This window comes from Schistocerca nitens, chromosome 1 (assembly GCF_023898315.1).
Source record: "Schistocerca nitens isolate TAMUIC-IGC-003100 chromosome 1, iqSchNite1.1, whole genome shotgun sequence".
NCBI classification, from domain to species: Eukaryota; Metazoa; Arthropoda; class Insecta; order Orthoptera; family Acrididae; genus Schistocerca; species Schistocerca nitens.
The window spans coordinates 715,754,419-715,768,502 of record NC_064614.1 but is presented as its reverse complement, the minus strand read 5'-3'; the positions used below and the strand labels follow the sequence as shown (position 1 = coordinate 715,768,502).

Here is a 14,084-nt window from a genome sequence, read left to right as displayed (position 1 = left end):
TCTGCAAGCGCTCATGAATATCTGCGATGCTCTGATTTTCCACCATAAGAAACTTAATGAGAGCTGCCTGTTTGGAACGCACATCGTTACACTTTGAAGCTACGTATAACGCCTCCGCCTGTCTGAATTTCTTGAAACTATAAGGGCTGAAACAGAAATATTGCACGATGTCCCACAACAAAAACTAGATATCCTCAACCTAAACTGTCTGAGAAAAGAAAATGTGTTTCTTTACTTATTGAACGCCCCTCCTACATACAAGGGGAACAGGAACTCCACCAGCAAACTTGCAGAAGTGGTAGTATGGGCCAAGAAAGAAAAAAAAGTCTAGTAAGCATGGCCTCTAAAATGCATACTTTAAGGGCTATGAGCATTGTTCAGTGGAAGAGGTGTGTTTCGCAGCAATGCAGATGGACAACTGTTGATACATCTTATGACATGTACTTTACCGACTGGTACATAGTACTGAATAATCTGTCGAACGAGTATCTCATGAACCACTTCTTTCCTGGATTAATTACATTTCTTAACATTCTTTCAGTGTATTTCCGAGTGTCATATGATTTTCTTACAAGTTTTATGGTGATCATTCCACTTTGAACACTCCGGACTGGATGAAGAAGAGGTGCTAACGAAAAGTTCCCGATCATCAGACTTTACGCCAGTGTCCTGGATTAATTTTCATATTTCTCTGCAGTACCCCGTGAAGTATGGGCATGTGACACTCTATTGATAGCGTTAAGTTCGTGGGATGGAGACGTTTAACCCTGCAGCCGCCTTGACGAAGGCTGTGTAACGGCATCTGGTATCTCGCTCTCCCCTTTGTCTTCAAATAACAGAAACTCTACACCACGCTGTACATAACACCCATTACAGTCAGCTATAGTAAGAAGATACCCATTAGACACAACTGCCCGTCGCCGCGAGAAAGGGTCAGTCGTGGGCGTATTAAGAAAACACTTTCCAATTTGGCGGCTCTGAGTCTCCCAGCTAACAATCCCACGCTACTAATTTTTTGTTTGTGACCATTTTCCTGAGTACGGCATGCTGTACACTACACATGTTTACATATATTCAGGTTTTACTGCTGTGGAGATTTGCAAATGAGATTATACACCGTCCAGTAAGTTATAAAATGGATCGCAGTGAATTCTTCAGAACCCTTTATAAAAATATCGTACAGTATTTACTATTTCCAGAGAGTTGTATCCCAAACGTTAGCAATTTCCTTTTACAGAACAATATACACCTCATTCCAGTAACTAGTTGAAATATATACATTAATTCAGCTGAAATGGCTTAAAGGCAACCTCATCAGATATTCTCGAAAGAGTCATGTTTATCGACAAGAGGCCAAGACGTTGATTTCATTGTGCAGTTACTCGGCAAGTTAATAATGTGGAAATGCAAAACATGTATTTCGGTAGGGATTTTAATATAAACACGGGAACGATTTTTTAAGCATTTGTTGCTAGTTTCCGAGTTTAGAACCTTGCTTCAGCATCGTTTCTGTGTTACTATTGAGAATACACTGGTGTGCAAAACGTAAGGACGGGCCCGCATCTCGTGGTCGTGCGGTAGCGTTCTCGCTTCCCACGCCCGGGTTCCCGGGTTCGATTCCCGGCGGGGTCAGGGATTTTCTGTGCCTCGTGATGGCTGGGTGTTGTGTGCTGTCCTTAGGTTAGTTAGGTTTAAGTAGTTCTAAGTTCTAGGGGACTTATGACCACAGCAGTTGAGTCCCATAGTGCTCAGAGCCATTTGAACCATTTTTTCGTAAGGACGGAAGTAACTTTCGCATGACGTGTCCGTGCCAAGTAATTTCGTTCGATGAAACTTGTTCCACACACTGAAAGAACTGCTGCCGCGTAGCACGGAAGGTAACTGAAGGACACAGCGAATAAGACGAACGGATATGAAACTTTTGATCAGAGACAATAATTACACGCCGGCCGCCGTGGCCGAGCGGTTCTAGGCGCTTCAGTTCGGGACCGCGCTGCTGCTACGGTCGCAGGTTCGAATCGTGCCTCGCTCATGGATGTGTGTGACGTCCTTAGATTAGTTAGGTTTAAGTAGTTATAAGTCTAGGGGACTGATGACCTCAGATGTTAAGTCCCATAGTGCTTAGAGCCATTTGAACCATTTGAATTCCACTGAACTGACCGCGATCCACGATGGTCCCCTAGACACTACAAAATGTTGCTATGGAGATCTCGTGGTAGTGCGTTCCATTCCTCCACCTGCACGATTTATAACTACTGCCAGTTCGTTGGTGCATGCGGACATCCGCAACACATCGTACACGTGCTCGGTGTGATTTAAGTTGGAGAAATGGCAGGCCAGGCCATACGCCGCATATTCTCTTGTTCGAAGAGCTGCTCCCCCTGCACTGTTCGATGCGGTAGCGCATTGTCATCCATGAAAATGAAGCCCCGGTGGAACGCACCCCTCAAAAAAAAAAAAAAAAAAGAAAGAAAGAAAGACGCTTATGGGAAAGGAATATAGTGACACAATAACGTTGACCAGCGAATTTGCCTTGTTCAAAGATTTGCAGGTCCGTACGCTTATGCATCGTTATGCCTCCCCGCACCATGACCCCTGGATCACCAAAGGGGACAAGTTTGACAGTGTTCCTGGGTACGTTGCGTGCTCTCATCTCTTATCATATGAGAGTATGTTCAGAATTGTCGAACACGACAGTTCTAGTGTCCAAGCGATATGGTGTGGGGAGGCATAATGTTCCAGGGACTTCTCCAAATCTTTGAACACGTAAAACTCAACTATCAACAGTATTCTGACACTCTACTCCTTCCCCTGTGCCTTATTTCAGGGGTGCGTCAGACCCTGATAACATATTATGGATGAAAATACGCTACCACATCGAACAGCGCTGGTGGAGAAGCTCTTGGAATGAGAGGATACTCGACGAACGGACTCGTCTACTCGTTCCCCCTCCTCCCCCTTCCCCAACTTAAATCCCACTCAGCACGTGTGGTTCAAATGGTTCAAATGGCTCAAAAGGCTCTGAGCACTATGGGACTTAACTTCTGAGGTCATCAGTCCCCTAGAACTTAGAACTACTTAAGCCTAACGAACCTAAGAACATCGCACACATCCATGCCCGAGGCAGGATTCGAACTTGCGACCGTAGCGGTCGAGCGGTTCCAGACTGTAGCGCCTAGAAAGACTCGGCCACCGCGGATGGCCAGCACGTGTGGAAAGCATTAGGGATACATATTGCAGCACGTCACATGTAGCAACAACCATCCATCAGTTGCAAACCGCGATAATGGAGGAATGAAACACACTATCACAAGAACTCCTTACCAATCAAGTCGTCAGCATTTGAACACGTCTGCAGAGCATGCATTGCCGCCCGTGCTGATAACACACCCTATTAACAGCCATTACTCGCCTTTTGTAATGTCCATCGTGAATCGCGGTGACCTAATTGTCATTACTACCTTTGAATGTACGTGTCATTTCTTTTCGCCTCTCTGTCGTATTTTCTTCAGTTATCATCTGTACTATACTGTACCAATTATTTCTCTCCAAGTTTCAGTTTCATCGAGTTATGTTACTTGGTAGTGGTACTCATACGAAAGTTAATGCGTCCTCAAGTTTTGCACTCCAGATCGATGCTTTCTTTTTTGTTGTTCTTTTTTTTCACTGTTTTTAGGAATTCTTTTTCTCCTACTATTGTGAGGAAGGTTGCAAAAGTGTTTGTCATACTCCCTGTGGAGATGAAGGTAGCACAAAAGGGAAAAGAAAAAGTAACTCTCAGAATTACACTACTGGCCACTAAAATTGCTACACCAAGAAGAAATGCAGATGATAAACGGGCATTCATTGGATAAATACATTATACTAGAACTGACATGTGATTACATTTTCACGCAATTTGGGTGCGTAGATACTGAGAAATCAGTACCCAGAACAACCACCTCTCGCCGTAATAACGGCCTTGATACGCCTGGGCATTGAGTGAAACAGAGCTTGGATGGCGTGTACAGGTAGAGCTGCCCATGCAGCTTCAACACGATACCACAGTTCATCAAGAGTTGTGACTGGCGTATTGTGACGAGCCAGTTGCACAGCCACCATTGACCAGACGTTTTCAATTGGTGAGAGATCTGGAGAATGTGCTAGCTAGGACAGCTGGCGATCATTTTCTGTATCCAGAAAGGCCCGTACAGGACCTGCAACATGCGGTCGTGCATAATCCTGCTGAAATGTAGGGTTTCGCAGGGATCGAATGAAGGGTAGAGCCAAGGGTCGTAACACATCTGAAATGTAACGTCCACTGTTCAAAGTGCCGTCAGTGCGAACAAGAGGTGACTGAGACGTGTAACCAATGGCACCCCATACCATCACGCCGGGTAATACGCCAGTATGGCGATGACGAATACACGCTTCCAATGTGCGTTCACCGCGATGTCGCCAAACACGGATGCGGCCATCATGATGCTGTAAACAGAACCTGGATTCATACGAAAAAATTAAGTTTTGCCATTCGTGCACCCAGGTTCGTCGTTGAGTACACCATCGCAGGCGCTCCTGTCTGTGATACAGCGTCAAGGGTAACCGCAGCCATGGTCTCCGAGCTGATAGTCCATGCTGCTGCAAACGTCGTCGAACTGTGCGTGCAGATGGTTCTTGTCTTGCAAACGTCGCCATCTGTTGACTCAGGGATCGAGACGTGGGTGCACGATCCGTTACAGCCATGCGGATAAGATGCCTGTCATCTCGACTGCTAGTGACACGAGGCCGTTGGGATCCAGCACGGCGTTCCGTATTACACTCCTGAACCCACCGATTCCATATTCTGCTAACAGTAATTGGATCTCGACCAACGCGAGCAGCAATGTCGCGATACGATAAACCGCAACCGCGATAGACTACAATCCGGCCTTTATCAAAGTCGGGAACGTGATGGTACGCGTTTCTCCTCCTTACACGAGGCATCATAACAACGTTTCACTAGGCAACGCCGGTCAGCTGCTGTTTGTGTATGAGAAATCGATTGGGAACTTTCCTCATGTCAGCACTTTGTAGGTGTCGCCACTGGCGCCAACCTTGTGTGAATGCTATGAAAAGCTAAGCATATCCATATGACAGCATCTTCTTCCTATCGTTTAAATTTCACGTATGTAGCACGTCATCTTCTTGGTGTAGCAATTTTAATGGCTAGTAGTGTAGCAACAACCATCCATCAGTTGTCAACCGCGGTGATGGACGAATGAAACACTCTGTCACAAGAACTGCTTACCAATCATGTTGTCAGCATCTGAACACGTCTGCAGAGCATGGGTTGCCGTCCGTGCTGATAACACACCCTATTAACAGGCATTTCTCGCTTTTTGTAATGTCCATCGCGAATCGCGGTGACCTAATGGTCATTACTATCGTTGAATAGACGTGTCATTTCTGTTCGTCTCACTGCGTATTTTCTTCAGTTATCATCTGTACCATATTGTACCAGTTATTTCTGTCTATGTTCAAGTTTTATCGAGCTATGTTACTTGGTAGTGGTACTCATGCTAAAGATAACGCGTCCTCAAGTCTTGCATTCCAATGGCTTTTTTCTTTTTCGTTGTTTTTTTCACTGTTGTTTATAGGAATTCTTTTTCTCCTTTTAGTATGAGAAAGTTTGGAAAAGTGTTTGTGATACACCCTGTGGAGATGAAGGTAGCACAAAAAGGAAAAGAAAAATTTACTCTCAGAAGTAATAGTGTTTCAAATTGAAATAATATACTTGGTGCAGCCAAGCAACAATTCTGACACCTTCCGTGGGAAGGCAAGAAGCAGAGGAGGAAATCGAGTCAAGCCGTAACAGCCAGGCGACATTTCAGCAAGAGGAGTCTGCTGATATTGCAAGTATTACGGGTGCACCACGAGCTGGTTACCTTACCTCGTAGCCAGACTGCACAGTCAGGGAGCCAATGTAGGGTTCGGGGGATTGTCTGCTCTGTAAAGAAGGATAGACGATGATCTGTGGCATCTGTGACGAAAGAGCAGACTGCTGATGCACGCACAAGTGTATCGAAGCACACTGTTCACCGTACATTGTTGAACATCGAGATCTGCAGCAGAGCACCCCTAAATGTCTACATGTTAACCCAACGGCATCACCAATTACGATTGCAGTGGGCACGGGTCCATCGGGATTCGACCGCATATCAATGGAAACTTTAAAGCTCTTCCGGTGAATCGTATTTTTGCTGTACTAGGTCAATAGTCGTCTCCACAAACGCCGTCATCGAGATGAAAGGACGCAGGCTGATGGGAGCAGTATTATGCTACGGGAGACACACTCCTGCGCTTGCATGAGACCTGTGTTAGTAATCGAAGAGACGCTGACAGCTGCGAACCACCTGTATCCCTTAATGCTTGATGTCTTCCCTGACGGCGATCTTTCAGCAGTATCTCGGAGCCAGAACCGTGCTAAAGTGGTTTGGAGCATTATAATGAACTCACACTGAAATATCAGGGATCAAATATGCGTGCTGAAAATCCTATGGAACCCGTGTGGGTCGCTATCGGGTGGCGAATAGCAAATCAGTGGCCCGTTATTTACGCGAATTACATGACCTGTGCGTAGATACCTATTGCCACATACTTCCACAAACTGTCCAACGACTGCCGGATCTCTGATATGCAAATCAGTGAAGTATTTCGTTCCTAAGACGGACAAAGAAGCAATTAAGCATTTGGCCATAATGTCTTGGCTCATCAGTCTATAAAACTGTGATGGTTTTAAAATTTTAGTCCCGTTCTGAAACATGGGCATTCTTCAATATGGCAATTCAAATAACGACTATCAAGACATGTAACCCCATAGTTCACTTTCAAAATGGCGCCACAAGAACTACAAATGAAATCAGTGATAAAGACGATCTTAAGAAAAACGTATACTGGGGTTAAAAAAAGGAAGATTTTCCAAAAAGGAAGAAGATATTCATCTGATGATAAACCGAATGCAGGCAGACAAATAGAGGAGAGATTTGTACCTAAAAAAGGTGTACCTAGGAACACTTGGTGCTTTTTGATATACACTCCTGGAAATGGAAAAAAAGAACACATTGACACCGGTGTGTCAGACCCACCATACTTGCTCCGGACACTGCGAGAGGGCTGTACAAGCAATGATCACACGCACGGCACAGCGGACACACCAGGAACCGCGGTGTTGGCCGTCGAATGGCGCTAGCTGCGCAGCATTTGTGCACCGCCGCCGTCAGTGTCAGCCAGTTTGCCGTGGCATACGGAGCTCCATCGCAGTCTTTAACACTGGTAGCATGCCGCGACAGCGTGGACGTGAACCGTATGTGCAGTTGACGGACTTTGAGCGAGGGCGTATAGTGGGCATGCGGGAGGCCGGGTGGACGTACCGCCGAATTGCTCAACACGTGGGGCGTGGGGTCTCCACAGTACATCGATGTTGTCGCCAGTGGTCGGCGGAAGGTGCACGTGCCCGTCGACCTGGGACCGGACCGCAGCGACGCACGGATGCACGCCAAGACCGTAGGATCCTACGCAGTGCCGTAGGGGACCGCACCGCCACTTCCCAGCAAATTAGGGACACTGTTGCTCCTGGGGTATCGGCGAGGACCATTCGCAACCGTCTCCATGAAGCTGGGCTACGGTCCCGCACACCGTTAGGCCGTCTTCCGCTCACGCCCCAACATCGTGCAGCCCGCCTCCAGTGGTGTCGCGACAGGCGTGAATGGAGGGACGAATGGAGACGTGTCGTCTTCAGCGATGAGAGTCGCTTCTGCCTTGGTGCCAATGATGGTCGTATGCGTGTTTGGCGCCTGCAGGTGAGCGCCACAATCAGGACTGCATACGACCGAGGCACACAGGGCCAACACCCGGCATCATGGTGTGGGGAGCGATCTCCTACACTGGCCGTACACCACTGGTGATCGTCGAGGGGACACTGAATAGTGCACGGTACATCCAAACCGTCATCGAACCCATCGTTCTACCATTCCTAGACCGACAAGGGAACTTGCTGTTCCAACAGGACAATGCACGTCCGCATGTATCCCGTGCCACCCAACGTGCTCTAGAAGGTGTAAGTCAACTACCCTGGCCAGCAAGATCTCCGGATCTGTCCCCCATTGAGCATGTTTGGGACTGGATGAAGCGTCGTCTCACGCGGTCTGCACGTCCAGCACGAACGCTGGTCCAACTGAGGCGCCAGGTGGAAATGGCATGGCAAGCCGTTCCACAGGACTACATCCAGTATCTCTACGATCGTCTCCATGGGAGAATAGCAGCCTGCATTGCTGCGAAAGGTGGATATACACTGTACTAGTGCCGACATTGTGCATGCTCTGTTGCCTGTGTCTATGTGCCTGTGGTTCTGTCAGTGTGATCATGTGATGTATCTGACCCCAGGGATGTGTCAATAAAGTTTCCCCTTCCTGAGACAATGAATTCACGGTGTTCTTATTTCAATTTCCAGGAGTGTAGTAACTGATTTTAGATCTCATGAAACAATAAGCACTACACATCCCCATAAGCAGTTTCCGCTATTTTCTTTAGCTTTTATTGTTATTGGACATGGGTTTGTGTTTTGTGCAGCATTTGTATGCATTTAGCGTTCTACACATGTAACTGCCGTATAATATAGTAATTGAAGCTATTTGGAATGTGTTGTTAATTCGTCACGTACAGAATTTTATAGTGAGTAAAACTGATATATATTTTAGGAACTACTTCCACAGGGTGTCCCAGGAGGAGTGGTTAGTATTTAGGGATATCACAATAACGATCATTTGAAGCAAAAGACTTCATGTGCGAATATGCACTTTTCCTAATGGTTTTCGAGACAGAACACGTCTAACGCGTATCGTTTATTTACTGCGTTATGAAGAGACTGACTCAAAGGAAGAATTCGTGACGAACTGCATCAAATCAGTCAGAAGCCTGACGATTCAACAAACAACCAGAAAACATATAGCAATAATTGAGTTAGTTCTTTGAGGGTTGTATTGTATGCAACGCGCCGCGCGGGCTTAGCCGAGCGGTCAGAGACGCTGCAGTCACGGACTGTTCGGCTGGTTCCGGCGGAGGTTCAAGTCCTCCCTCGGGCATGGGTGTGTGTGTTTGTCCTTAGGATAATTTAGGTTAAGTAGTGTGTAAGCTTAGGGACTGATGACCTTAGCAGTTAAGTCCCATAAGATTTCACACACTTTTTTTTTTGTATGCAACGCCTTAAAATGTAGAAGAAAGTTCCAGCGCCGGCTATAGAGATAGTTTGAATCTAAAGTATAATTGCAAACCGAAACAGAAGATAATCCTTTCTTACGATGTTGACCATTTTATGACAGCTGGCAGTCAAATCTTGGTGAAAGAGTGGTAATTCGCAGGAAGTTAATTGAGTTTATACTGTTGTTTTGGCCGGCCGCGGTGGTCGAGCGGGTCTAGGCGCGTCAGTCCGGAACCGCGCGACTGCTACGGCTGCTGGTTCGAATCCTGCCTCGGGCATGGATGAGTGTGATGTCGTTAGGTTAGTTAGGTTTAAGTAGTTCTAAGTTCTAGTGTACTGATGACCTGAGATGTTAAGTCCTATAGTGCTCAGAGCCATTGGAACCAACTGTTGTTTTGTATGTGGAAACTAGTTGCAGTTGCTCTCCTCCAGGTGTGTCAGATGATCAAGTACACAAGTTGTGAGAATGCAGAGATGATATTGACTGTATTGGATACCATCTAAGCTTTCGTTGCCCCTTTGCTGGGCGGTTAGGCTGAGGTATCCAGAAAAAACTTAAGGACTAAAATAAAAGACTACTTTAGGTGTAAATCCTTTATTTATAGGCTCGAGCGGTTACGCAGCATTCTCGCGGCGTCATCAGGTGCAACAAAATCAAGTTATGTTTCAATCGAGAAAAGAGAATTGAATGACCCAGATTTCATAGTCGGTCATTTTCACTAAGTAACGGACGTGAAACAAAGTAACACAGAACGCTCCAGTGATACCAAGAGTAACAGTATCGGGTGAGCTAGCTTGTTCTCCATATACCGAAATAGTGATCAAAGCGCAGACCGTTATATGATCATCTACCGGAATGTACAATTTGAGCACCATAATGCTCCGTTATCTGCCACAGCAAGCCCGCGCACTGTATTCCGTACTAAACAGGCTGCATGTCAAGACGCAAGTGTTATTTTTTTAACTTAGAAATGCTTTAATGCACCACAAATGACTTACAAAATCAAAAGACTGGTGAGAAATTAGAATCTGTAAGTGATACAACCTAGTACTTACTTGATTATAATTTGATGGTGCTGTATAATTTCAATTAAATCGGAATAGTTCTTCTCCGTGATTGTTGCTTGGGGGTTCGACAGAGAAACTCCGCCTTCATTCTGTCCGTTGTTGATGACGTCAGAAAAGTTTTGCTGTTGCTCCCCTGCGTCCTTAACCCTGAAAAAGACTTCCTTCTCGTCGGGTGACGCGACCCTCCCAACCATAGAAATATTGTCGTTGAGGACCTGCAGCTCGGCGACAATCATCAGCGTGAGGTGGAAGAAGAGCGTGTCGACGCCCAGCATCGCCCCCGCCGTTGCCACGGCGCAAAGCACCTGGCCCAGGTAGATGAGTTCGTAGGTCGGGGAGAGCTGCATGTCGATGGGCAGCCAGATGGGGATCGGCGTTGGCCAGTCGATGTTCGTTGATCCAGCCGTAAACACGCGGAACGGCACCGTCACGAAGAGCCAGGCGATCGAGGACACCACGATCATGACCTGAAAGTAGAAGTTTCATTTGTGTTAGACGTTGTCATCCTAAAGATAAGAGCCTTCTTTCAATGGCTATACTAACGACGCTGATACACGGATACTATGGTTTCGTTATAGTGATAAAGTTACTCCTTGTTTGTGTCTGTTGCATTACACTTTCACTATAGTGCAATTCGCATAATAATATTTGTTTCAGTAGTTCATTTACAGCGCAAGTAGTTCAAGCAAAAATGTCAGATCGTGACACAATTATCTGGAATTCGCTAGCAACAAATGTGAAATATCATTTACTGTACTGCATAAGAAATAACACATTACTTCAATACTTAGATAACTGTACATATATTTTATTTCTTTTCATTTATTTATTTATTTATTTAAGTTGATTTGATTACGGCCATCAGACCTTCTCTTACATCGGACCAGAGTTTCAAATATATAGTGACATCACAGTTAGCTAAGAGATAACAACATTAATATGACAAATAGTACAAAAACGATCTGACTGTCTACAGGGACAATGTGAATACATTGAACTGACTGATAAATAATAAAGTTAATAATTGCAGTACTTCTACCACAATAGTTCTACTATTACTGCTGCTGCTGCTGCTGCTAATAATGGGGGAAGTTAGGGTTAACTCGACCTATTTTTGAAAATAAATGAAGATAGTAACTCTTCTCGAAACAACAGATACCGTTGATGACCGTGCAGCTTCCCTAGAATAAATGATAATTAATTGAAACCCTCAGCTGCCGACAGGTGTTGTTGATATACCTCGATGGGGACAGCTGAAAGTATGTGCCCCGACCGGGACTCGAACCCGGGACCTCCTGCTTACATGGCAGAGGCTCTATCCATTTTTTTTCTTTTTTTTCATTTTGTTCGTTGTTGATCGTTGTGTTTGGTCGTTGCGGACGTCACATGACATCCGTTCAATTTCGTTGTTGATCCTTTAACTGAGGTTTTTTTTATTTTTTTTTATTACAGAGGCCAACCAGCACTCTGACCGAACACGCTGAGCTACCGTGCCGGCGTCCGAGGACACACATGAACAGCGCGACTGCAGGGTCTTAACTCTTACACGCTTCCCGCGAGACCCACATTCCTTCCCCTGAAATTTTACTTGAAAACCGGGCCTTTATCAAATTTTTAATCTGAAGAACAACATATGCAAAGATTACAGGCACTTTCATTTGCAGTGTCTCACACAGATTTTACAAAACTGGAGAAGAACTTCGACCCTACTTTCGAGCCATTTAATCCTACTGGATGGCTTAACTTGACCATATATTCAGGGTTAATTGGATCTCTCCGTTAAATAAAGGACCCTAAAAATAAAAATTTATGTCAGCAACATTAGTAATAATGCTAATCACGCCTTTATCAGCATATTAATGAAATTGATTGGCGACTCCGTGTTGTCTTGTGCACAACGACCAGATAACAGGTATACTTGAAAAAAGAGACAGCATTGGTCGTATATTTTTTTATACTATTGCAAAATCGATTTTCTGTCACTGAGTGACCATCTTCAGTGCTATATTGTATAACTTAAATTGGGATGCACTGTTGTCACTATGCTTACGGCGATCACATAGACATAGATCACTCAGTCTATGTGATCGCCGTAAGCATAGTGACAACAGTGCATCCCAATTTAAGTTATACAATATAGCACTGAAGATGGTCACTCAGTGACAGAAAATCGATTTTGCAATAGTATAAAAAAATATACGACCAATGCTGTCTCTTTTTTCAAGTATATTAATGAAAACTATCTCGGAAATAATAAAACTAGTGCTCACTGACTTTAGGAGATCAACATGGGACAAAGTCATGTTTTCATAGCGAGTCGCAGTGCCATCTATTGGCTTAGGTTGTTCCGCGTTTATTTCGTCTGAGGCAGCTTCAAATTTTGTAGCAGAAATATTTCTGTTTAAAACATTTACTTCGCATCAAAAATCAAATGTTCAAATGTGTGTGAAATCTTATGGGACTTAACTGCTAAGGTCATCAGTCCCTAAGCTTACACACTACTTAACCTAAATTATCCTAAGGACAAACACACACACCCATGCCCGAAGGAGGACTCGAAACTCCGCCGGGACCAGCCGTACAGTCCATGATTGCAGCGCATAAGACCGCTCGGCTAAACCCGTGCGGCTTCGCATCCATCATCGTACATTTTATTCACTTCAGCAACATAACTGCCATCACTCGTGGCAGTTTTCCTTGTACTGTAACTACAAAAATCTCCTTTCTTCTCTGTTTCAACATTTATGTCAGCACCTTAGTACAGGTCAGCATCAGAGGAATCAATGTACAGGACATGAACAGCATGTGCAGTGTTGCTCATGCACTTTTCCAGTATTTGGCGTTTGTCGGAAGGCTTTATTGCCTCGACTTTCCATTCTTTCTCTACCTTGTTGTTTTCATTGCACCAGTGTTAGGATATGGCCACACTTGACAGAATATTTAATGTCTGTTTGCTGATCTTCCTACTGATGCTCAATATTCGCTACATTGTCATCTGCAGGTTTGTCTGCATCTTCTCCCATCTGCTCTCATCTGCTGTTCGTTGCTGCATTGGCAGAAGTCTATCCATTGCATTAGATCACAAAAAAATCTTGGTCGGTGAAACTGTCTGAATTGAAAAGTTCCATCCACTGACGTTAAAGACTTTCAAGATGTTGGAGACGGTAAATGCCGAAGGATATGCTACACCTATTAGTGCTGCTCTGCAGGTGTTCTTGTGAAATTATCCATTGTATTCATTCACCAGCAACTTTCTAGGCTCAACTGAACTAGTCTACTTAACCCCAAACTTTATTAGACCAGTTAAAGCCACCTACAGTTTGTCAACATCTTCAAAATAGCTCTATGTACAGACTGTATTCCTTGGAGTATCATACAGCAATGAACACTGAATTTAACTCAAACAAACAAAATTATTTACTATTACTAATTAAAACTTCTGAGAATTTGTTAGATGTGAAGAAATTAACTCTTACTATCACTTTTATACACACTGTGTATCTGCGAATTTGGCCAACGTACAGCAGCCATATAAGTGCAGAGAACCTCATTTCCGAGATTTCTACTTGCAATTTAGCCGTGGACAGTTACACAACAATGCAGCAAGCAGCTTCATCAGTTCCTTACAGTCAGATAATTTCCAGTACAGTCACGCAACCGATTACTGAATCCAACACCTTTGCCAATGCCGATATTACCTTGTCGCAGACCCAAAAAAAACCACAGTTGATTTCCAGAATTCCGCTCAGTCTAACGATTTGCAAAATTCGCCTCAGTCTACTAATGTCACGAACTGTAGGGC

The 14,084-nt window shown here is 44.7% G+C and overlaps 1 protein-coding gene across 1 annotated transcript in view; it reads right to left on the bottom strand.

Annotated features, from left to right (window-relative positions):
* Positions 1-14,084, bottom strand: part of LOC126197193 (odorant receptor 43a-like) — a 108,416-nt gene that overhangs the window by 75,611 nt on the left and 18,721 nt on the right. Inside the window, exon 2 of the mRNA XM_049934626.1 lies at positions 10,271-10,749. Within this exon, the coding sequence (XP_049790583.1) occupies positions 10,271-10,749 (479 nt within the window). The remainder of the gene's footprint in view (positions 1-10,270; positions 10,750-14,084) is intronic.